At 38.9% G+C, this 26,731-nt stretch overlaps 2 protein-coding genes across 2 annotated transcripts; one reads left to right on the top strand and one right to left on the bottom strand.

Moving 5' to 3' along the window:
- The first annotated feature begins 9,564 nt into the window (after positions 1-9,564).
- Positions 9,565-14,220, top strand: LOC120110518 (stress response protein). The gene is made up of 6 exons (XM_039125669.3): positions 9,565-9,892; positions 10,541-10,597; positions 12,943-13,196; positions 13,466-13,594; positions 13,707-13,769; positions 13,969-14,220. Exons 1-6 carry the CDS (start codon positions 9,679-9,681, stop codon positions 14,050-14,052), a joined length of 801 nt encoding a protein of 266 aa, XP_038981597.1. The 5' UTR covers positions 9,565-9,678; the 3' UTR covers positions 14,053-14,220.
- Positions 14,221-16,571: 2,351 nt separating this feature from the next.
- LOC120110519 (histone chaperone ASF1B-like) lies at positions 16,572-25,586 on the bottom strand. Its single transcript, XM_039125671.2, has 3 exons — positions 25,185-25,586; positions 17,432-17,547; positions 16,572-17,341 (listed from the first exon to the last, which is right to left on the bottom strand). Exons 1-3 carry the CDS (start codon positions 25,291-25,293, stop codon positions 17,003-17,005), a joined length of 564 nt encoding a protein of 187 aa, XP_038981599.1. The 5' UTR covers positions 25,294-25,586; the 3' UTR covers positions 16,572-17,002.
- Between the last annotated feature and the right edge of the window lie 1,145 nt (positions 25,587-26,731).

Genomic DNA, 26,731 nt, shown 5'->3' with positions numbered 1-26,731 from the left:
CACAATTAAATGGTGTAGCTGAAAGAAGAAATCGTACCTTATTAGATATGGTACGGTCCATGATGTGCTTCACAAATCTTCCAATTTTCTTCTGGGGACATGCCCTAGAAACTGCTGCATTAGTATTAAATAGAGTACCATCTAAGTCTGTATCTAGCACTCCATATGAGATATGGAAAGGAAAGAAACCTAATCTTAAGTATCTTAAGATATGGGGTTGTCATGCTTATGTCAAAAGAAATTTTGGACATAAGCTAAGTGCTAGATCGGACAAATGTATATTTGTAGGTTATCCTAAAGACAGTTTAGGATATATCTTCTATAATCCTACCGAACAAAAGGTTGCTAGGCATGCCATTTTCTTGGAAAAAGAGTTTTTTTTAGAAAAGGGCAAGGATAGAAAAATTGAACTTGATGAAGTTCAAGACCTACAAGGTGAGACACATAATAATCCTCAACCAGATATACCCATGGAAGAGGTATAGCCACTACACACTACTCCTTTTCGAAGGTCAGAAAGAGTGCGAAATGCACCTGAGAGGTATGGATTTATTATTGAGAATGATGAAGCCCACATCGTTGATAACGATGACCCTCTGACCTATTCGGAAGCTGTCAAGAGTAGGGACTCTGACAAATGGTTGGACGCCATGAAATCCGAGATAGATTCTATGTATACAAACCAAGTGTGGACTTTGGTTGATGCACCTGAGGGAGTGATTCCAATAGGGTGCAAATGGGTATACAAGAAGAAGATAGGAGCTGATGGTCAAGTAGAAACCTACAAGGCCAGGCTAGTGGCAAAAGGTTTCAGGCAAAAACAAGGCATTGATTATGATGAAACTTTTTCGCCAGTAGCTATGCTCAAATCTATTCGGATTATGCTTGCTATAGCTGCATACTATGATTATGAGATCTGGCAGATGGATGTCAAAACCGCCTTCCTTAATGGTCACCTTGAGGAAGAGGTCTATATGACACAGCCAGAGGGATTTGTCTCAAGAGGGAGAGCAAATCAAGTATGTAGGCTTAAGAAATCCATTTATGGATTAAAGCAGGCATCTAGAAGTTGGAACATCCATTTTGACATGATAGTCAAAGAGTTTGGCTTCATTAAAAATATAGATGAACCTTGTGTGTACAAGAAGACTAGTGGAAGTGCTATTGTCTTCTTGATATTATATGTGGACGATATATTGGTCATTGGAAATGATGTTCCAATGATGCAATCGGTCAAGACTTGGCTATCAAAGAAATTTTTCATGAAAGACTTGGGTGAAGCATCCTATATACTTGGTATAAGGATCTATAGAGATAGATCTAAAAGGATGCTAGGTTTGTCCCAGTCTAGGTACATAGATAATGTGCTGAAGAGGTTCAACATGGATGGAAGTAAGAAAGGTTTCTTACCCATAGGACATGGCATACAACTCTCTAGGAAGATGTCTCCTAAGACATCTGAAGAGAGGAATAGAATGAGTTCTATTCCCTATGCTTCGGCAGTAGGGTCGATCATGTATGCTATGTTATGTACCAGGCCTGATGTAGCTTATGCCTTGGGTATGGTAAGTAGATTTCAGGCAGATCCCGGGGAGGATCATTGGAAAATTGTGAAAAGCATTCTCAAATACTTGAGAAGGACTAGAGATGTTTTTCTAATTTATGGAGGATCAGAATTGAAACTAGAAGGCTATTCAGATTCTAGCTTTCAATCTGATCCAGATGATAGCAAGTCAATCTCTGGATATATCTTCACTTTGAATGGTGGAGCTGTGAGTTGGAAAAGTTCTAAACAGCAAACTGTAGCTGACTCAACTACTGAGGCAGAATACATAGCTGTTAGTGAAGCTGCTAAGAAAGCAGTTTGGATGAAGAAGTTCATCACAGAGCTGGGTGTAGTTCCTGAGATTGCCGGACCAGTCCCAGTTTATTGCGATAACACTGGAGCAGTTGCACAGGCTAAGGAACCAAGGTCTCATCATAGATCCAAGCACATTTTGAGACGCTTCCACCTTGTTCGAGAGATAATCGAAAGACAAGACGTCAAGATTGAACGAGTAGACACAAAGAACAATATAGCAGACCCATTTACTAAAGCTCTACCACAGCAGCAATTCAATCGTCACCTCGATTGTATGGGGTTAAAATATAAGGGCGATTGGCTTTAGTGCAAGTGGGAGATTGAAAGAGTAGATGCCCTATAAGCCAATCATTTGATGGGTTTCTCTTTGTAATCCTCCAAATCATGTACTTTGACACTCGATATATATCAATAAAGGCATTGTGTTTCATCATTTGCTGCTTATCTATTTTATTATTGGATGATGAACCCCATAAATTAGGACATTGGTTTTAGGGTTATGATGAGATCATACCAGTGAGACCTAAAATCCTAAAATTCTAATTTAGAATATTCCCAGTCAAATTGGTATATTGAGTCGGGGATCAATATTACTGGAAAGACTGGCACATCTTATGTATGCTCAATGTAGAGGGCGATTAATCTCACAATCACTTGTGTGAGACACTAATACAAAGATATGGGTGCTCATTAGAGGAATGAGTTCACTGAAATGACCAATCATGAGAACATCTTATGGATTCTTACTTAATTATCAAAAGATGGTTCTCATAGTGGGAGTTGTGCAAGTGATCCTTAGACCTGAGATCACCATGGTACCTTGTGCACTTGAAGCTATGTTTTGGTTTACCCTCATTCACGACATTGCGTTGTGTACGGGGTATTCTGGATATGGTGGATTTTGTACGAAGGTTGTGAGTAGGTCAACAAGGAATCAGTCACTTCTAGTAAGAGAAGGTAACATCCTACTTACTCTAATCTTATGATGATTCAAGAAGCCTTTGATCAAAGCAAAATGAATATTAGAAAGAGTTTCTAATGTTTCATTGTTTGAATTATCATATAAAAGATTGAGAGAGACATGAATAAGTGATTGAGTTTGATATTGATCCATACTCGAGCACTTATTCAGGATGTAGTATGACTGAGGGATTGAATTGCACAGTAACTTTCCACTGAAGGGTATGTTTGGATTTGTCCAATACATTCTTCATCTTCCGGGTAGACATGATACGTTGCTAGACGTCAATCATGTCTTGTGGATTGATCGGATCAAAGAGTTTGATTAGATCAAAGCATCAGAAAGGTTCTAATTGCTAAGTCAGGTTTAGCACTAAATTGAACCTAAATTGGATTAGAGGTATTCTAATCAGGTTAGGTCAACTTGCACCTGCACCTACTGGTATTCTAATTGGATTAGAGGTATTCTAAGCCAATGGGTAACACACAAGGAAATTGATCAAGGGTCTAATTGGATTAGATCATGTTTGCAAGATGAACATGCTAGCACGTGTTGCAAACCCTAGCTCCTGATTCAAATTAAATTCGAATATGATTCTTAGATTAGGTTGATCTACTATGATTAGATCATGACCTAATATGGGTTAGCCAAGAGTTGAAACCCATTTGGCTTTAATTAGACCTGATTTGATTAGGTTTAATGTTTTCTTTAAGTTGGTTAAACCCAATTGGATTGGGTTTGATAGGGCCTTCACTTCTGGACCATTGGATCGCTTCCTGGATGAAGGATCTGGTCCACTGGTTGGCGCCTTCATCTGGACCATTGGATGGCTTCCTGGATGAAGGATCTGGTCCACTGGTTAGCGCCTGAATCTGGACCACTGGATGGCTCTCTGGATGAAAGATCTGGACCGTTGCTCAGCGCCTGAATCTGGACCACTGGATGGCTCTCTGGATGAAAGATCTGGACCGTTGCTCAGCGCCTGAATCTGGACCATCGGTGATGGCATCTTGCTTCTGGACCATTGGATGGCACCCTGGATGATGATGCCCTGATCTGGACCATTAGATGGCGCCTAGATCTGGACCATTGGCTTTGGTTCACTGCATTTGGGCCCTTGGATCATCAGGATTTAAGAGGAAGATGTGAGAAAGAAGTTGATACACCCTTCTCCTTAGCACCCCATCATGATGGGATGCATCTCTTGGCACATGCCTCATCATGATGAGGTGTGTGGATGGGATGCATCCCTTTATGATGCATCCCTCCATCTCTTATAAATAAGGAGGTGCCTTGGGGTTCTAAAGATCATCCAAGAAAAAGCCTCTCCTTCTCTCTCCCTTATCCCTTCTTTCTTACAAGCCTCTCTCTTTTGTCCTAACCCAAGACAAGAGGGTCTTCTTTAGGACAAAAAGGCTAGTGAATGTTTTAGAGGTAGAAAGGAAGAAGGAAGTGAAGGAAAATCAGCCAATTAAATCCTTTGGAAGGATTGAACAATTAGAATCAAGTTTTGGTGGAGCTAGAGTCTTGAACCCATTCCTGTGTGGATTAACATCGGAGGGTGAACATTTGGGCACCTTAGGACATCTTCAGATATATTGGATATAGCGTGATAGGTATTCTTCTATACCAAGATTATATTTTCTACATTATTTGGTTATACTATTAAGGCGATCTTGGCTTATTAGGGTTTCATATAATGGGTTTTATAAGAAAATTTTATAATCCCGTATCTTCCGCTGCGCCCTAGGGCACTAAGAAACCCTAACACTTAATATAAGAAACAAAATGCAAAACAATTAAAACCTAGAGTTGTCTTGAAAAAAATGCAATAAACTCATAAAAAGATATATATTATTTGCCTAACTAGAAAATTTTAGTTTCCAATGCTACTCAATAAAACTCAAACATAAATCTCTCAAAATAAAAAATCTATATTGTTGATTGTGATATAATTTAAAATTATGTGGGGATCTCTTAGTTTATTTAATAAGAGTTATTAGTTTTTAAAATTTTTGTTTTTTATCATATTTTTGTCAATACCCTTGTACTTTTGATTTTAGCAATGAGTCTAGTAAGTAATCAAAAAAATCATCCTTCACTCATTTTTCATTTATGTAAGGTGTCCTGATGATATTTACCTCTCTTGACCCCTTATTTATATTTTTGTTATTGGATATGTAGCTCAACTCCTTATCCTAGGTCATTTACGCATTGAGAAATAGAAAAATATAACAATTTTGTAGTTGTCGATGCAAATGAGTAATAAGAAATATTGGATGGTAATTGTTGATGCCCAAATTCAACTCGAGCATAGTCTAATGATTTGGAGGCGTGGAAGACACGGATCAATCCGCTCTATCCATAATGGTGGAAGATGAAGCACCAACTTACCATGAAGAGTCGTAGATCTACACATAAAGAGAAAAGAAAGGCCCGACAGGATGCTTCCAGTCATGCCTCCTTCGATGCTTCATTCAGATAGGGTTTTGGAATAACGGCGAAAAATAACAACAGAAGATATAATAAAAAGCATCAAAGTAAAGTGATCTTTCTGGATCATTAAGCCTTGAGTGTTTGGCTTAGATTGTTCATCTTGGAGTGCTTGGTATGGAAGCTTGGCCTAGAATACTCAGCATGGGAGCTCAGTCTGGGGAGCTCGACATGGGAGTTCAGTCGGGAATGCTCGGCCTGGGGCTCGGTGGCTCGGCTTGGTTTTGGCCACCAGTTGCGCATTCTATGTGCACGACACTCGTGTCTCAGGTGGCACAAAAGGGCGACCAAAGACTCACGTTTTGGTCTCCAAGGATGTCGGTTTCGTACGTGTGGTGGTTGTGCCTCGGGTGGCATGGAAGGGCGGCCTCTAGGGACTCATGTTCTGGTCTCCAAGGATATAGCTCCCGTATGGAGAGAAAGCTTGGCCTCTATCTCAGTAGCTCAGTCTGGTTCTTATTGGTCTTCTTATTGGTGGTCATGTGTTTCATATGCACAATGCTTATATCTTGGGTGGCACGGAAGGGCGGTCTCTAGTGACTCATATCCTAGTCTCTAAGGATGTGCGGCATGCAAACTTAGCATGATTCTTGTTGGTGGTTGCATGTCCTGTGTGCACGATGCCTGTATCTCAAGCGGCTCGAAAGGGTGGCCTTCGAGGACTTACATCCTGGTCTCTAACGATGCATAGCCTGTGAGCTCAACATATGAGTTTGGCCTGGGGCTCAGTAGCTTGGCCTGGTTCTAGTCGGCCTTCTGGTCAACGATCGTGCATCTCATGTGCACAACACTCTTGTCTTGCATGGCATGGAAGGGCAGCCTTCAGGGACTCACGTTCTAATCTCCAAGGATGCATGTTACATATGCACGATACTCGTGTCTCGAGTGGCATGGAAGGGTACCTTCGAGGGCTCGCGTTCTGGTCTCCAAGGATATATAACCTATCTGGAGAGGACAAAGTGTGTGGGGACGACTATGGAAGAGGAGTTAGGCACAGAGATAGCCATGAGAGCTCGATAGCCTCTCTTGGAAGCTTCTCACTATCTGTGCTTGGTTGTCTCCAATCGTTCCTTCTCTCTGGGGATCCCTTGGGCTTGTTTATATAGCGGAGGGGGGTGTGATTTGTTACAATTTGAAAGTGAATACCAAAGGATTGTAGTAACCTCCTTTCTTATCTATATTCAAATATGCTGTAATCTCCTTCCTTGTTTAGACCCTGCCAAAATTTCAAATTTTTTTGAATTCAAATCTTTTCAAAATGCTCACCGCATGTCAACCTATGCTTAGATCAAATCGAAGATGTTATACATGTATCACTTTCATGTCCCTTTTTGCAATGATATAGCTTGGATTCACCATCCCTAAAATCTTGCCTGATGGCTCAACTTGCCAACCAAATGACGATAGGTGTCCAGCGAAATCAATGGCCAATCAAATCTTTAAATAATCAATATGATCAGTCATAGCTCAATGCGATCTCAACATGTCTGAAAAGGAATATCGTAACCGACCAAATTAGCAGATAAAAAAATGCCCGATCATGGCGCACCTGAAAAGAAATATTCTAATCGTTCCGATCAACGGATATAGAAAGAGGTCAACTACTCATCTGCAAATCGTATCCTAACTACGTAGATTCTCACTTTCTCCTCTATAAATACCAAGCACAGGATTCCTCAGTTATAATGAGAAATCTGAATACAATACCTTCATATTTCTCTCTTTTTTCTCTTCCATTTCTCTCAAAATTTTGGCTGACATGAGCATCGGAAGATCCCCAATCGGATACCTTCTAGTGACCCCCTAATTTGTGGTTGCAGATCAGTTCCAATGCCATGCTACACCATACCAGCCTAACCAAGCAGTGCAGCATGTTCGCCAGCTCATCATTTGTCAAGTCGGATTTCGAGTGGCAACAGATTAGTACTAGAGGAAAAATCCTCTTCTTTTGAGGTTTCTGGAGATTTAATGATGTAGCACAACTGCAGAGAAAGAGGAGGAGGAGGAAGAACAAGGGAGGGAGAAGGAAGAAGAGGTTATAGAGATGCAGGAAGAAGAAGAAAAAAGAAGGAGGAAGAAGAAGAACAAGAGGAAGGCTAGGGTTTTTTCATTCAATCATCAATTCCTCATACATGAGAGGGATGGTCTTTATATAGACCTTACATCGTGACCAAATCAAGTAATCAATTGACCAAACCAATCAATCGACAGTGACTAAATTTGGATCCTTACATCAATTAATTTCTTACCAAATTGGTCTACTAAATTGAGCCAATTACATAAACCCAATTAACCAGTCTAATAACAAAATAACTGACCAAATTGAGTTCACTAAGATAAAAAGCAAATAATGTAATAAAAAAAAAGACTCGGACTCAAATGGACCCAATTCGGGTCTGACTCAATCCGAAGGTTCAGGATCATCTGAATGAAGGGCTCTGATGTCCCCATCATTTAAGAGTGAAAAAGTCCCGACAAAACAATTACGATTCCACAAACCAACACCAGTAGGAGTCCAATGACTCCCAACCTAGCCCTCATATTCGACTCCACAATAGGCTCCTAAGGCGGTAATGGCCAAGCAGTTTAATTTGCTTGTTCAGTAGGTGCAAACTCTGACGGATCGGGGTACGCAATGTCCGAACCAACAAACTGCCGCTGTACCACCAAACCACCAGGACGATCCAATGAAACACATCGATTGTCGCCCGAGAATACTAGCCAACACCTAGAAGATAGTCTCCCTAGCACCCATTCCGAAATATTCTCCAACCCGAGAGATTCAGAGCCCTCCAGCCGAAGGGGCTCTCTAAGAGAGAAGCTGACCTCAATCAAAGGATCGAGGAGATGAACAATAAAATTGAAGCCTTGAGAGAAAGGCAAGCCGATTAGGAAGAAGGTCTAAAAATTACAATCGATTAACCATTCTCCAAGGCGATCATGGAAGAACCATTACCAAGAAAATTTAAGATGCCACTATTTGAGGTGTATGATAACACCTATCCGATGGACCACCTCAAGAGCTTTAAGGCTCTCATGATGTTACAAGAAGCAATTTATACAGTTTTGTGCCGAGCTTTTCCAACCACTCTAAAGAAATCAGCACATGCCTTTGATATTCTGATCTCTAACCAAGATTTATTCATTTCTTCTATCAGCTCAACCGTTAGTTCGTAGCTCACTTTGTGAGCAGCCGGAGGTAGAAGCTATATCAATCGCTTTAATATAGGGATGTCGAAGATTCACTACTTAGATGAGAAGAGTATCATCAACAAAAAGCGGGTTGCAATCTTTTTGTTTCTACTTCTCCTTGGAGAAGAGGACTCCCAAAGACTTAGCTGAGCTGTTGTTGTGAGCTGAGAAATATATCAAAAAGGCCGAAGAGGCTATAGCAGCTCGGAGGGAGGAAAATAAAGGAGAAAAGGGCAAAAAAAGGAGCCAAGAAGAAAGCGAAGAATCAGAAAAGAGGTCTAGAATTGCAAGGGACAGCTACCGACAACTGAGCAACCCACCATCAAGGTTCGAGAGGTATAGTCCTCTCAACATGCCCGAGCCCAAATCCTAACAGAAATAGAATTTCAGAAATATTTGCAGTAGTCAAAGAAGATGAAGACCCCTTTAGCTATCAGGAATCTCAAAAAATATTGTTGGTTTCACAAGAATCATAGTTATGATACTGATTAGTGCGTTCAACTAAAGAACAAGATCAAGACTCTCATCCACCGAGGACATTTTAACCAGTATGTAGAAAACCGATGCTCATCCAAGAAGATGGAACACCATCTCAGATATATCTGCAGCAGGAGGATTGAGTTCATCGGCTCGGAAGACTTATGCTGGAGCATGTAATCCACTATTGAAAGATATCATGGTATGGAAGTGGAACTTAATTCTCTTCAAAGCAACCCATGACTTCCATGTGGCGAATCAAATGGTTGATTGGGCAGCAAATCAAGCAAGGAAGCGTTTTGCGTCGCCGGAACTTGCGGACCTGATTCCGACACAAAAACATTAAATAAAAAAAAAATGCAAATGAATACTCAAATTAACAATCCAACAAGGACATCCTAACGGAAAATCTTTTCTCAGATCTACGCATAGGATCGTAGCCATCCATCATGCATCGTATGGTCTATTGGACGCGCAAGTAGCGATGGGTCTGGACCCGTAATCGTGTGGGGTCCGCCCGCTCCGCTAGGGGTGTAACGACACCGGGAGTGCCCGCACCCGAGCTTCCTCTCGAAAGTCGAAAGGGACAGCCCCAACCCTCCACCTTCTCCGCCGCGAAAGCGCCAAAAGAGAGGAAAAAAACCCTCCACGGGCCGTCCGCCCCCTCGGCTCTTCTCTTTTCCGCCGGCGAGAGATGATAAAGCGCCGTTGCTACAAGCAAGACCACGGCGATAGGGACGCCTCCTCCACCTCCTCTTCGTCCTCCTCCGATGACGCCTCCGATTTTACTCCGGAAGTGGAGGAAGAGGAAGAAGAAGACGAAGTAGAAGAACAAGAGGAAAAGGAGGAGGAGGGAGAGGAGATAGGAGGAGCAAAGGAGGACGAAGAGCCGCTCTCGCCTTCGTTCGGTTCGTTTTGCCGCCGTTTTCGTCCCCTTGGAGATCCTTGCTGCATTTTTTCCTATTGATTTGTTTCTTCATATTTCTAGTGTTTTGATCTACTTGTATGGAAAATTTTTTTGCTTTTTCAATCGCAAAAATTTCTTTTTTCTCTAAATATGTATGATAGCCCGAAATGAGTGCCAGCTGTTTACTTAATTTAATGCGTTTCAGGAGAAAACCAGAGTTTTCGTATATTTTGTTTCTACATCTAATATTCTGTAGTAGTTGATGGTAGATTTTGTGGATTACTTCGCTTAATTGATGAAGGCTCTGCATAGATTTGAATATCGTTGGTAGGTTCTGTTCTTGGTACTTTGAATAACGTTGCCCTAGAATTGATAGCTTGCAGCCTGTTCTATTGATTTTTGTGATGTGATTTTAGGTCTTTTTCCCCCAAATTTTTGTTGATTGTTGTGCCTGTATCACACGAATTTTACATTCTTGAGTTGTAACATGGTGTTTGAATCTTTCCTGGATGTATAATCTTTGATGCTTGTAAAAATTCTAAGATAATGACTGGGATCTGAATCTGTATCCTGGGCTTTGCTCATATGCTTTGACTTTATTTTGTATTTCTGTATTTTTTTTTCTTTAAATTTGTCTTTGTCTTGACAGGTTCGGGATACGAGAGTGAGGATAGCTCTGGGAATGAGGTTGATGGTGATTCTTCAGGTATGAATTGGTTTTGCTCTTGATGGTAGGATGATGATAAGTGAGTGTTTTCTTTGGGGGATATCTTTTTCCTCCCCGCCTGGGTAGGATGGAAAGCTGCGCATTGGGCTATCTCCTTTATTCTTTGACTGGTATTTTGGGGAATCACTAGGTTCATACTTCGTTGAGATACGGTTTCTGTTGTTCAAGTTATTAACTTAGGGCTTGTTTGGATGCCTGTAGTCCTTGTCCAAGATACATTGCACTGGCTGAGTTTTGTGTTAATAAAGAAGAAGGAGAGGAGAAATCGGAGAGATCGAGGATTCTGTTGCTCAATCAATCCTGATTGTTTAGGGATTAATTATTATAGTCTGAAAAGTGATTTTCTTCTTTTAGTTTCAAAAAAAAAAAATGCTATGATGATTGGAATCTCTCTTGATCCCTCTAGCTTCTTCTCTCTCACATCCTTTCAAGCATAAAGTCCTGTTAGTGGGGAGGTAACCCATGGATAAGGGGCTGAGTGTCCAAACAGTCCTTAGATGCTTGACTAGCCTCATTGAACTGGTTGTGTAGGTGTCCAGTTTTTTCTGTTGGAGAATTGCTAAAATGAAAATCCAGTAACTTGGGATTCATGAGGAGGGCCAAGGATGGCGACATGTTGTATGAAAATATGGGTCATTATCCATTGTTGTGGCTTTCAAGCTATAGCTTAGCTCCTGCTAGAACATAAAAAGTATTGCAGGACTAGCTCAAAAGATAAAATCATCAATATAGATACCTGTGTTTACATGTTTAAAAGGGAAGATTCACAGCACATTCTTGGATACTTGAGCTGTGCTAGCTAGGCATGCAATAGTGACACATCATTTCTTGTTTTTGAAGAAAAAGATAGTTTCATATGTAAGTCCATGATAGTCTAACTAGAAGGTAAAGAAATGTTGTTAACTAAACTCTAACACGTTTTTGTTTAGAGAAGCTTTTTCTGTAATAAGACATGTTTTTGCCTTAGGAAAATGAAAACTAAAGAACTTTGAAACTATGACAATTAATAAGCTATGTTATGATACATATTAGAATTGATGATTTGAACCTTGATGGTACTGATGGGAAGTTCATGTTGGTAGAGGTTCATGGTTAAAAGGGAAAAACCTCCCAACTGGGTGAAATGATGAAATCAACCATAGTTTTTGGCTGCTTTCTATGTTTGATATTAAGAATGCCTCTCCTGACTTAAGGCTGATCTTTGTTCTAGACTTTTGATAAGAAAATCTCAACATGCTTGGGACTTGATAGCTGGTATATTGAAAGAGGACCATGATGCATTATTCATGGACAATGCAGCATTATCCAATGTGTTGCTGATAAGGTCAAGTGCTTAATTGGAGAAGTTATTACGCAATGAAAGTCTTGAGCAATAAGGTTCTAAAATAGTAAGTAGAACCAAGTCCATGGAATGCAATTATTGTGGGACTTAAAACAAACCTATGGCCTGAGCCAACATTGCGAAACCCCAGTGATAATTTTTTTCCTTGTTCTACATATAAAATAATAATACCAAAATCAGAGCAAGGTGCTTGATGCACAGTAGTGCCTCTAGGATGTCAAGCAATCAGCTTATGCCTTTCTAGGACTCAAGGAGTATTTTATGTAATGGCATTAATGTCATTGTTGTATCTTCTGGCTGTCGATTTTATCTTGAGCCTCATTTTCATTTTCACCCAACTAAACGTATAATCTGTATACAGGCTTTTTCTTGGAGGCCTATTTCCTCAATCAATTTAACAATGATCTGGCCCTTGAAATGAAACTTGATGCCATTTACAAATTGAGTTTGGTATTATATGCTTGGAATGAAATTTGAGCAGTACATAAAATATGGTAGTCTGGATGATGTTAGACTGTTAAGCACGAAACAGAATATGATGGTACCACCCCTTTTTTTATCAACTCATCAAGAAATTGCAGAAGACAGATTTTGCCGCCAATCCTTTAATGCTCTTGATATGGTTTGCTTTTCCAATTTATTTCCACTGATGTTGGCGTCCTGCAAAATATTCTCTAAATTAATGCTACTATAAGATCTTTCATCTCAGAGTAACAACTATATAGTTACCTGTTACTCTTTCATTTGATTATTATGGGTTGTATACAAAATTTAATTAGCAAAACATGTAGTCCTCTTATTTTGCTGTTTTTGGATGATGATGCATTCATTGGGTTCTCAACCTCTAGCTCACAGGATCTCACATGTCTTTCATTTATGTACTAATCTTTAGTTGAGGAATGCCACTTTACACATATTTGTTCTATTTGATTCAGTATAACATTTACACCTTAGATGCATAATGGCTTCAAGCTGTCACTAGGTTTGCTCAGTAATGAGGAGAAAGGACCTGAAAGAGGTTATGAAAGCCCTAAAGATGGCCAGCTGAACAATGAAGTTGATGTTGAAAAGAATGAGAATGCGAACACCGGGAGCAGTGCCTTTGATTCAAATGATCCAATTCAAGCTGATCTGAGAAGTTGTATCTTGAAGTGCAAATCAGTTTTTAAGTGCAGACTTTGCCCAAGAATTGTATGCTTAAATGAGGAAACAGTCAAGCAACACCTTAAATCAAAGGTAAAGCATAATAGAGCTTTATTTTGCCAGCAGCCTACAATTGCTTAGAGGGAGATATTTTCACTTTTCATCCTTGGAACTGCTGAATGAGATGCAAAACATAACTGCATTTTTCAAAGTTCCATAAACTTAATATTATAGCTTGCTTGCTAAGGGTGGAATAGTATTTGCAAATATAAAATTAACTATTTTTCTTCACTGGATGTTTGAAACACCATCTTTGTTAATTAAATCTGGTACATTCATGTGTACCTTTTCCTTGCTTCAAGAGACATGCTCGTTCCAAGAAGCTATTAGGGGAGGGGAGGCTTAGGCTGATGCTCAATAGCGATGGGGAGATCGAAGAGGAGCAGGAAACTCATGCAGAAAGGCATGCCCGAACTGTAGCTCTTGCTCAGGTAACACAACTTATTATTCATAGTTCTGATGTAAAATAGAACACAAACTAAGCTTTTAATATGATCTTATAGAGGGCATACTATTTCGCTATGATCTGCTCTAAACTTTCAGGAATTGATTGCTCCGAAAAGGAAAGACACAGGTCGTCAGCGACAGAACTGCCGGAGGAAAAAGGTATCTTCTTTCACTTTCTGTAAAGGTCTCTGAACAACTGCACTCATCATTCGATGGACAGAATTCCTCTTTATAAGGGTCTTTGAATTTAGACCGGATGGTCTGTAGAAAGTATATTTTCTGACAAAGCTTCCATTGTCCAATCTCTGTATGGGATACAAGGATTACTGATTTTGCTGCTTTGCTCATGTTTTGGCAGAGGTTGCATTATCGTTCTGAAAAGGCAAAACCAGAACAGTTGGCAGAAAATCCCACAAAGAGAAAACGGAAATTAGAAGATTGAAGAAGAGTGAATTTTGCTATAAACTGTTAGTTGTCCTGCGAATTTTCCAGGCAGGAAGTTTTAAAATGCAATCTTCAGTTGCATGTTTTATGCTATTTGTTTCTTATGCTATTGTTGTTTCAGAGTTTTTATTTAAAAAAAAAAACACATATAAATCAGTTTTCAGAATGTGAGAGTTTCTGCTGATTGGATTTACAACTTCGGGAAGTTTGTTGGAGATGCAAATGTGCAGTCAGATGCATTGGAAGCAAATACACCCGAGATGGTTAGGGTTTCGAGACATGGACAATACAGGTGGAGTGGGATGTTCTGCAACACATTTCAGGAAGTGTTCTTCTACTTAACCATCTGGAAAGTCACCAGACATGCTCATTTCATCACTGAACCTTGGTTTGGTGGCAGGGGGAAGGGGTTCGATTCTGAAGGGCATCGGCCTTTGTTTTCAGCTCAGTTTGCCTGGGAGCCTGGACTCCAGCTTGGGGGTGGGTGGGGGTCGGTATTGGGTAGATGGTTCGAAATAGCTTCTAAAAAAAAGAAAAAAGAAAAAGAAGAGAAACTAGATATGATCATGTCATGGCCTAAACAGTAGCAATCATGTCCAAGCCAGTTAATTCTTCTGTCCAGGTTGTAAAGGATCTCTAAGCCATGAGGAAGCGTTTTCAATGCTTGTCCCCTTTTTTTTTTAGCAAATACTGCAATCCCTTATATGCCGTGAGTGGATGGTAACTTTTTGCATCTTATTTGTCTTTATGCCGTGAGCGGATGGTAAGCATGAAACTTTCACAGCCAATGCATCCTCGGGACAAAGAAACAAGTTGAAGGATCCTGACAAATATGGTGCATCAGGAATTTTGTCTGGTGAGTGCCATTTAAAATTTAGTCCATGTTGTCAGTCTTTGATTTTGATGAACATCTATATTTAATTCCCATCTTAGTGTACAAGAAAGGGATGACTTTGTACAGAAACAGATGAGCAAAACATAAAATGCTATTTGCGAACAATCGAAACATGAAAAAAAGAATAGTCTAACGTGGAGAAGCACTATTTTTCTAGATTCTTTTTGTGCGATAAATCTAGTGTTCCGGAGTCCTTTTAATGCTTCACATAAGATCCAACTCATGCTCTTTAGCTGCATCGCTCAATCGAAAAGCATGTCATCAAGGAGCTCTTTCAAGAACAATGGAGCTACAACTAAGATTTCCATTACTGGATAATAAAGCTATTTTGCTACAAAAAAACAGATGCACGACAGATCTTTTCCCCTCCTGGCCGACCAGTATACTTGTTAATTTCTCTCCCTCAAAAACGTAATGTTCATAAACGTTAAAAATCTAGTCACCCTATATACTCATCTACAACAGGGTTGTTCACATTTCCAAGCACCTCACCTTCGTCTCATAAATCTCAGCTTAGGAGCTTTTCCAGGGGTAAAGCAATTTGTTTCTTTTTAGATTGTTAGGAAAAGGAAGCAAGATCCATGGAACTTGGCCCAGTCTTATGCCCCCGGCTGCTTGCCGTCCCGGCCCTAGCCTAAAAAAGAAAAGAAGCGGAAAATAATGAGCTGGTATTTATCGAGGCTTAGCCCAAGATGGATATTACTCAAATGCTTTTGAGGTCCTCCCAAGAGTTCAAGTGTTGCAGATGGATTGCTATCAGAGTTGATAATACAATGCATGCAAATTGGTCGGTTGTTTTTCCCAGCCACTCGGTTCCAATAATAATATAGCCCCAGTTAGCCTAATAAAAGACTTTTGCTGTTTACTCCATGCATGCGTCTGCAAGGGTTTCAAGCTTAATCAACACCACCACCTAAAAACAAACCAATTGACACATGGTTTCATGCTTCAAAATTATGTAAGAAAAAAGAAAGAGTACTTGGATCACTTGGAGAAAAAAGAATCCTCAGGTCAAGACTTTCTTTTGTTTTAAAAGGTTAGGACAAGATTTCAAGGCAATGTTCTAAACCTTGCCAATTGCCATCCAACTGAATTCTTGTTCAATCCAGATTATTATTGACAAAAGATTCTAGTTGGGTTGACGATAAGATTGCTCGATTATGATTCAATATTCCCAAGTTTTCAAGGTGCTCAAACTTGATTGAGCTTTCAGGAGTACCCCCATGAAAATTTCTGATTGTTCTACCAAAAAGACAAAACAAAAAAAAACCTAATCTATACCATACATATTTATTTTCGTTGATTATTATTAATATTTATCTTTTATATACTTTTATTTGTATTTATTTAACTTTTTATAATAACATGCTTTAATTTTTTACCATGTGATACTTGATTCTAATATGTATTTAATTATTTTCCTCGCACATCAATTTGCCTCTGTCAAAGTGCCATTCAGATCAATTAGAAATGAGTTTAGTTTCACTTGCTCTTAAATTTCAAGGAATTTAAATGCAAAATCCAGAAGAACATATTCTAAACCATAACTGCTTGAGCTAAGAGGAGCTAGCTTGAAAAAATTCAATAAAGAAAAGTTTAACTAGGAACATGCCTAGAATGAATTGAATGAAATGAGTTTCACTAGGACGCATGCTTAAAACAATTGACACAGTGAATCATGACATTGGGCTCAAGTATATAATAGAGTTCCATCATCACAAAAAGTTTGTTACACTTTGTGAATCACTTGAACAAACAAAACAAAGGCATCAGATCAACAAACAAGAGTTCCAGCAGCCACCAAAACCATGCTTAACCAGCCCATAATCATCACTTATGGTATACCAACATTCAAGCGATGCACAAAAATATTTGCATCACAAAATGCAGTTGAGCTGGAATAGCATGCTCACAAGCCACTGGAACAGTTCTATTTCTACAAAGACCCCAAAAGGTTAAGCATTTGCATCCGTTCGCCTTACCAGAGCCATAACCATCAAGCCTTGTCCATATTGTTTCGGACCTTCTCACTTTATATTGATAAAAAAAAAAATCATTTTGGAAGCTGGTCAAACTGTGCCTCATCACTGACACGGTTTGCAGGCGAAGTAGGTGGTGGTGGCTGTTGCTGGCCGCCGCTATCACTGGGTTCAGGATGGAAATTGATGGGGAACTTAGTGACACGGGGCTTGTCAGCCAAGATATTTCTCTGAACTCTGTCAGTTAAAACCCTTGGCGGTGGTTCTTCTCTTAGCTGTTCGTCATCATAGTCATTGTTCACATAGTAGCCTACTCTGATGAACTCCTGACCTAAATAAGAGCAAGTCAAAAGCAGCACTGTCACACCTATAATGTCTTCTTCACGTATCTTTGTAGGGTCTGGTGGGTCCGCCTGAAAAGTACAAATTTACAAAGACTGTTAATTCAAGTTTTGAAGTAGATGAAATCATGTCAGATATTGATTCAGCTTGAGAAAGATTACCTGGAATACAAAGCGGTAGTTCCCGACATTGACAGGACCAACAAGCACACTCTCAAGGAGCTGATCATAGGTCTCATCCTCTGCAGACCCTACATATATGAGTTTCCATTCCAAATCTGCAGGGTTGAACAAGAATATCTTTTGTCAACTCTCAGCAAAGGATTAATATAGGATATATAGAAGTTTTGCTAATCATGAACTGTCAAACAGAAACACCAATTATTCGACACCAGCCACTTTCAGGTAAGGAACTCCTATGCTACTAAACCATGCTCATTTAGCATAACGGTGATAAAATTTATTGATGAAAAGAATAAAATTGCATATGATTTTTCAAAAAAGAAAGCCAAGATCTTATTACTATCCTTTTTATCTGCTAGTTCTGTTAGGCTAGAGGTCTCAAAATCATTTTATTTTTGGTACACAAACAGTTTAGAGGTAGCAAATCACATCAAAGAGTCTAGATCATTGATATGGGACCCTTGTTATATAATATAGATCTAGCTAGATCTAAGTAGAGATCCACTCGAGGATAACCAAGTACAGCTCTTATCTATATCCATATCTATATATATTATATGTATGTATGCATATCAAAGACAAAAAGTTGAATAATTATATATATCAAGAAAAAATAGTTGAATTAACTTATATTCCTTACAACTATAGCAAAATTCTCAAGATATTAGCACTTTCCTTCAAAACTAACACGAGTATTGCCAACTGCAAACTATGATGCTTAAAGGACACGGTGAAAACCTTTTTAGGATTTAAAAACCTGTCATCACAGTACAATAATGAAAATTTTACTCAAACAATAGGGTAATTCACCAAAAATAATGTCATGAAAAATCAGCACTGGAAACTTTGAATTAGGAAACTGTAATGGCCTATGGCTATTAGAAGTTAATACCTTGCAAGTTGAGAATTCAAATATCATGTATTCATGAAAATGACAAATTAGATATCTATGTTCTGAAAACCCATTTCTCATGTTTGATGGTGCTTTAGGATTATCTCATCATACACTGACCTAATCCAGTACAAGGAATAAGTCCTGGTCATTATGTTCAATATCAAGAAACCATGGTACTGCAAGGTTTTGTAACTCTTTAACTTAGCAGGTTACTAAAGGAACTTAATTTAGCATCAATGAAATATAACCAGGAAAAAAAACTATATCTGCATCCTTCATATATATCTGCATACTTTTGTCATACCAGTCAACTGTAGGTATGGCTCCAAACATATCATGTAAATGCAAAAGGCAAAATGTCTGCCGATGCAAAATCATATTGCACATTGACAGAACCAAACTTCAGAGCAAAGAACGCGGTACCGATTGTACCGACGTACCGGTGGGCATCGGTACCGGGACGGTACCAAACCAAATCGAGCTGAACTGATACTGTACCGATGGGGCTAAAAGCCAAAAAAAATTTGGAGCCGGTACGGGCCGGTACCGGTCGGTACGGGCCGGTACCGAAATATGTAGCTGTACCGTACCGGTAGGATCCGGTACCGGTATGTACCGGCCGGTACTGACCCGTACCGACCGGTACGACAGACCATGCTTCAGAGAGATTATTTGCTTAAGTGAACCCTACACTGTGCAATTTGACACTACCCTACCATTCTGCAACTATGTAGGTGCACCAAAGTCCATTTATCTAAAATTTTGAGAAACATTCTCTATAATGCGACAACATTGAAGTCAGTCTGCTTAAAAGGTGGCAAGGCAAATCCAGAATTAGAAGTTTAAACTACAATTTATGTTCTTTCAGGCAAAGTCACGAACCAACTTGGACAATTCTTCCAAATTATGCAGAGGATGATGATGACATGTCAATTGGTCTGAGACCCTTAACAACCAACCGGCCCTAAATTAAGCCTCTGGAATCCTACTCAGCAATAGTAATTGATTCTTCATGCACTTACTTCCGTACACATGGCTGAACAACAAAGCCCTCGTCAGACTATGCAACCCCTTCTTCATACAAAAGGAAATTCTCTCCAGATGAGCGCATGTGTTTTCCGAGCCAACTGTACTGGCATTTCTTAAAGACCTACTTTTATTGTTAATGGAATTCATTCATCAGTTGTCAAATAGAAATTTACCTTCCTGGAAAAAGGAGCAACGGTTAAAATGAAGAAGCTTAATTATTAACCATCCAACATCACTGTCTTCAGCTATTAAGCTTACTGGCTTAAGTCCTTAACTGGCAATATTTACCAGAAGAGTTTCTCAACTTGTGCAACTAACTTCATCTCTTCCTCCTGTACAGAAAAACTACAAGGTTGACTTGAAGCTTCAACACTGAAAGGAACCAGATAAATAATTAATTTTAGAGTTCATCGGATGGGCAACTTAATGGTTTATCACTTCAAACAGTACCAACCTTATAGGTATCCTCCTCCATAACAAGAAATATTATCACTGATTTCATAATGACATGGTGCCTTATTGTTGTTGAGAAGATGAAATATGGAAATGATCATTGTCAACAAAGGAAGTTAACTCTATATTCAAAATGACCTTTCAAGAAAATCTTATGGATATAAAATATAATTTCCTGGAAAGCATCAAATTTGCTTTTCTACACTGCCGATACGATGGAAAAGAAGTTTACCGATCGAATCCCCATACAATAGTCGTTTAGTTGGGGAAATGTATCCAACTGGTGCATTATCTGACCCTTTTAGTCAAGCAACGAACGAACTTAAATGATCTTATCTTTGAATTACTACTTGCCTTTCCCCCTATTGAGGGGCCATATGGTCCCTAGAATAATAAAATTCCTCATGTTACACTTGCCTACCAAGAAAATACCTTAAAAAAGAATGTCCCAGTACACAAGGCTCCTACCACTACAAGGTCTGGGAGGGTTGGATGTACGCAGTCTTGCCCTTGTAGGCAGAGAGATTTCCGTGTTTCAAACCTGCAACACTCGGGTCACAATGAGCAACTTTACCATTGCGCCCTCGCCTACCATGAAAACACCTTAAGATGAGGAAATAGGAGTTTGCTACTTTTTTTAAAATAAGGCATGGCAAGGGTTTTGAAATCTGTAACAATGACAGACTGTTTGTAAGAAAACTATTATGGGTCCATATGTTTTCATAGTCATTTGCATACTCTTGCTTGCTAATTTCATCATCTTGAGTACATGCAACCATACCTAGGAATTGACAAGTAATATCCATATCATGTGAATGATCAACTTAGAAAACAAAACAAAAACCTAACAACTCCCTCATATTAGTAGGTTGTTAAACAGAATAATATAGTGTCTACCAGATCCAAATTCCCGGACAGGGCCATATAAGATAGTGTGAACACTTTCCAAAAGCCAACAATCTTACACTAGGATTAGCATTGGCAGTCTTTGATTTGTTTGTCCTAAACGGATGTAAGATCGGTAATCATTCACCAAAACAGTCTCGATCGTACAATGACAACATCAACATCTATAATATACTATCCCTTTATCCTTGAACTCAGAAACTTTAAACTAATCTTGTTGTTCACATCCCAAAAACAGTTAAATATATTAGTTCCACTGTAGCCATCTAACAAAGTATAAAATGAATAACATGTGCAGCAGAAGTGAACATGTCAACAGGCATATCTTTCAGACTCGTGAAATGCTGAGTTCTCATCTAACCCTGCCATATATGTTCATTCTCCCTTGAATAAGGACTCAACATCCTCTATAACATGGTTAAGGTGATGCCATTCTTGGCATGACTTGAAAAGGTACTTGCTAGCTAAACCTTATAAAACTACTCTCTATAAAGGTTCAGTATATGGTACAAGCAACAGATTCAGAGAAAGATACTGTGGATGCTGGCAATAGGATAGGTCATTGTTACTATATCAAAATGCATTGCAGGGTAGAGAATTGATGCTTTGCATAGTCTAATTAAATTGACCTTATGGTGGATTTCTGTTTCCAGGAATTGAGTAAATGATGTAACCTCTTACTTTTGCAGCATCTAGATGATGTCTACCAACTACAAGCTACTTCCACTAAGTTGATGAAGCTCATTAATGCACTCGGCTTTCGATATATCCCAATAAAGTATGTCTTAGTTGACTAATCTGATGGATTAACATCATCAATTCTATATTCTTCAGCACATTTTTTAAGTGGAAGGCAATGATTATGATCTATTGAAGGATCAAATGGTAGTTGTAGGCTGTAGAATAGCTTATCATTATCCAAATGCCAAAACCTGGTGGAAAACTTAAATAGGCATAATGATTGGAAAACAAGTGAAGGAAAAGAACAAAAGAAAAATATGAGGCTGTGAATTCACTTGCACATTTTAATTTTAGACTAATTGTTACAAAACACAGAAGTAGGTTTGAGAGTGTGTGCATAAGAGTATTTGGTTTATGAGTCACTCCAGATGATTCTGATAGAGTACATTTATTCACGAGGAGACATAGGCTAGTCACTAGAGTACTAAGATGGTTTATGTAACAATCCAAAAGATTCTAGTATATACATTGTTTCCCCCATAGGTTTGACACTGGTGATTAATCCTATAAGCACTCTAAACTTTGTGGTTTTAAGTTTACCAACCTAAGTTATTGGGCATTTCAATGTTTGTGAACTCCTTCCACAAGCTTCGTCAATTAGGGCTACAAGTGGGTATGTCGTACTGCAGATTCACTTGGTCCAAAACCATACCCATTTAAATTTGGGCCCAACATCTTGTTTGCCTGAAACTACTTATAGATTGGACAGGGTAGGGTCCGTCTAACAATTCTTTTTGTTTTTCTTAAGATCCAATGAGGATAGTGGCTAGGGTAGGTAAGTCAAGAACCAACTCAAATCCAATTCTTTTAGGGTTAGCTCAAGATAAATTTTACTTCATTATAATTCTTATGTAGGCATTGAAATATAAGATATGCACAATGCAATTTGTAATCAAGAGCTAATGAGGCACAGAAATTTGAGAACATTTAGAACTTATATAAGTTCCTTAAAGAATTTTGTATTACAACTCAGCCAATTCATGGCTTGTGGAATTGGAAACAAACAAGAATACTTATTTGAGGCTTCGCTCTATAAAGAATCAGCCACACGATTCTTTCAAAAGGAGAAGTAACAAAATTAGCAAGCCATAATTACACAATGATGCACCAATCACACTATAGCATAGGTGCACAATATTAATTCAATGGACTGCCATTATTGACTCCCCTTATTAAGAAAATTATGAGAAAACAGTTTCAAAGTCAAGGAGTATCGCCTCTTGATACCATCTGTCAACTTTTATGTCAAAAATACCCTTACTTTAATATTAAAATTTCTACTGTATTTAGATATTAAAGGATGAGAAAAATAGAAACTAATTCTCTTTTCCATCCCAAGCCCCTAGCCCGTCAACCTCTCTCTCTCCCCCCCCCCCTCTCTCTCTCACATGCGCACACATAAATACATACCCTTCATGTATGCCCCTCCCCCCTCTCCCGCTCCCTCTCCTCTCCCTCTCCTTCCCCTTCATCTTCTCTCTCTAACCCTGTTTCTCCTCCTTCTAGGGTTAGAGTTAGGATTTTCTCCATCTCTCCCCTCCTCTTCTTCCGATCCTTTATCTGCGGTACACCTCGGCTTGGTAAAGTATATACCGATACTGTACCGAACCCATAGTCGGCTGGTAAGATCTTTAATACTGGTCCAACGAACCTTGCTTGGGACACTTTATGACACTTGTTGAGACTTTATACTATCAAATTATAATACCATAATCATTACATGTCTGTTTGGCACTTCTATATGAAAAAAATGTATTTCTAACATAACAATTAGCAACCATTTCTTCAAATTTCATGGACTTGAGGAGCATATGTCTTGCTCATTATTCATTTTATACATACATCAATATATATTTATACACATATAAGATATAGACATGTCCCCGTGTCCAATTTTTAGGAGATTCTTGGGTCAAATTCTTCTGGACACTTGGATACTAAAACGTGTCCAAGTAACGTGTGGAATAGATATGTCAATGGCACAAATTACTTTAAAGGAATCTGGAGCAACTCTTTTTTGGTGGGCTTTAGCTTGTCAACCATCAACTTACTTTAAAGCAATCTTGTAATATAGCACATCTCGTCATTGGAGATTAGAATATATCAATGGATAACAATGGGTTTCAACCCTAGGAACCATCAAAATCATCTGTATAATTTGAAAATATCCAACCTCATAACCAAAACTATCTCATATATTTCCATCAGTATACTCGGGCTATTCTGCATATTCAAGATGTTTTCGATCTATTCTTAAATATCTCTATAACCAACGAGGCACTTTTTAGGCATGGGGCTAAGGATGCCCCTTATTGTTGCATCAAAGGATCCAGCATATTTGTTGGCTCATCACGGAGAACTTTCAACAGTCACTATTTTTTTGTTGCTAATATTAGCCATCGGCCCAAAGCTTGATTTCTTACTACTTGAGAACTCATGGAGACTACCTTGTACTATCTTCTTATTGTGCAATTCTCATTCCTAATTCAATTAGGTCATCACCCGTGAGCAGGATTAATAGGAGCCTGCACTTCGAGAAATGCACGTTCATTGATCCTAATGCCTTGAATCAAGTATACACATGTTTTGTTTTGACAAAGATAAGAGAAATGAAAAAAATGGTAAGGAAGAGTGAAAATATCAATTACAGGGTCATTCTTTAAGAGAAAAAACAGAGATTCAAACTGTAAGAGGAAAAAAGGCACGCACAACTTTCTATCATGGTGCAGTTGGGCACTGGATTAGAGTCGAGTCCTGAGGTAGTATAAATCAAAACAAAGACATAATATATTTAGAATTTTATTTTTCTTTTCAATGCTCTTTCATCCTAAAGTGCATGTCACTATATCTCGCATACTAAGAACCTTCTTGGATACATACAAGCCACATCTGACATCCAAGTGTACACATACAAGACCATAACACAAAAAAAACATGAAAACAGCATTTAGAGAACCGTGGATATATTGTACAGCCAAAAAGCTTAGGTAAGGATACTTGGATAGAGTATTGTGATGAAATAGTCAGTACATTTCAGTGCAGAAAAGTAATAATTGATGCCAGGAGCAGGCAACTTACCAACATATCAAGGATAAGTATTGTTCTAGTGAAACCTCAATCCATAAAAGGTATATCTTAAAGCATGACCAATTCACGGTGATAAATTAGATTGTGCATCAAAAATTTTAGTTGGGATATTAAAAATATGGTTAAGTAATTAGGGTTTCACTTTCATAAACTTGGCATGAATCTTACAATATTTGCAAGCTATTCACTCATCAACAATTGCTGGAGGCAGACTAGGGTGATAATTTAAGAAGGAAAAAATATTTGGTTTTTCACATCATTACAGACTGATGCATTTCCAAGCAATCAACCCCTTTTTCTCTGTCCATTGCTCTCCATCTGCTGTTTATTTTCTAAGGGACTCCTGAAAGCAGCTCATGAGGCTTAAGATCATCCTAGCCTCTTCTTCTCCTTCTTGCTCTTATTCTATCTCCAAAATTTCTACTTACTAAAGCTCCAAATAGCACATTAAAACCAATAACACATCAACATCGCAAACCCTAATCTTTCAAACAGACTAAAAAACCCTAAAACAAACACCTCTCGGAAACCAACAAAAAAATAGGACCAAAAACAACAGCTTTAGAACCGCATCCGACTCCAAAATCCGAACCAAACAGAGGGATTGAAACAAAACCATACCATCTTCGAGTGGGACCAAGCACTCGTAGGAGATCTCGAACTGGAAAGGGTTAAGGAACGCCGCCGGGTTGTCCAGCACGGTAACGTTGGTGATGTTCACAGCGCTCATGGTCTTCGCTCCTCTGAGAACCTAATCGATTCGATTGAAAACCCTAGATCTCAGCGCCCGCCCATCTATCGGCCAAAAACCCTAAGCCACAGATAGATCGAGGCGTACAGAGAAGGCGGGAGCTCGAAGGAGAAGGAGAAAGAAGGAGAGAATGGGCTAACAATAGAAAGGGGAAAATTAAAATTTTTGGTTCGCTCCCGGGGATGGGCGTCGGCGAGCCGCCGTATGCGAGGATACGAAGGAATGGAAGGGGAGGAGGTTAGGCTTTTCCCGGCTGGGGAAACCGGAAGGGGACGGAGGCTACCGGGAGTAGCCGGTTTTTCCGGTTGGGGGGGATGGCGGGGAGGAGGTTGGCGGGAGATTTTTGAACCGCCGCTTCTACAATGGAGTAGAAAAAAATGGAATGAGAAAGAAGAAATAAAACTTAGAGAAATAGAAGGCGAGGAGGTTAATTCACATACAAAATCGCCTTGGACATTGAAAAATAAAGGTGATTTCTATACATGCTTGCACTCAACCCCGATGCTAGCAATATTTTGGAACAAAAAATTGAAACGAATATATGGTATGGCATCTTAGATGCTAAAATCATGAAATTAAGATGTGTTTTGTTGTTGTTACTTGTGGAACAAGGCAAAATAAATATATCTTTTGGAGAAAAAAAAGATGAACACTTATAATGAATAATATTATTAGAGAAATTTTGGACTAACTTTTTCTTTCTCACCACAACTACAATCATCGTATCGCTTATAATTATCAAATGAGAGATCAAGTCTTTTTAGTATTACTGGAAGGATCTCCTAATAGGTATTCTCTTGTATCTTTGTTTTTTTAATTTTATTATGGATCTACTACCAGAAATTCAATGCGTAATCTCAGCATTCAATGTGTATTCCTGAATAATCTAATTTTTCAATTATTCAACCATTTCATTTTACCAAGTTCAACGTTAGCCAGATTAGTCAACATTTATATGTTTCGATGCAATTTACCTCGCCTCGGAGGGAGAGCTTTTATTCGACATAGACTAATACAGCCTCTTAGGGGCCCAAAAGAACTTCTATTTTTTGAAGGAAATGTGCGTTAAGATGCGTAGGCGTGCAAGATACGTTAGCTGTGTAGCGTAGATAGGATTTCCAACCTTAGCCCTGTCCCAAAATTGAGAAGAACAGGAGCACACATCCCCTCAAACTGAAAATAAATATGGAAGAACATAGATTTGAGCGGTTTCAATGAGTATAATTTTTATGTTCGCCGGAGGATGCTCCTTGCAATCAAATCATTTTGTGAGTATGTTTTGCTTTCTACACTCTATTCTCTCTCTCTCTCTCTCTCCCTCTCTCTCTCTCATTGTGTTATTGCTTAAACAAGAAATTAGTAAAAAAATATTTTAGCTTTTAGAAGAGCTATAACTGTGAAACAAGTTACCAGTGAC

Source organism: Phoenix dactylifera, chromosome 1, assembly GCF_051530095.1.
Source record: "Phoenix dactylifera cultivar Ajwa chromosome 1, Ajwa_hap1_PhDact_Kaust_v1.1, whole genome shotgun sequence".
NCBI classification, from domain to species: Eukaryota; Viridiplantae; Streptophyta; class Magnoliopsida; order Arecales; family Arecaceae; genus Phoenix; species Phoenix dactylifera.
The sequence above is the reverse complement of the archived record's forward strand: the minus strand, read 5'-3'. Positions and strand labels throughout refer to the sequence as shown.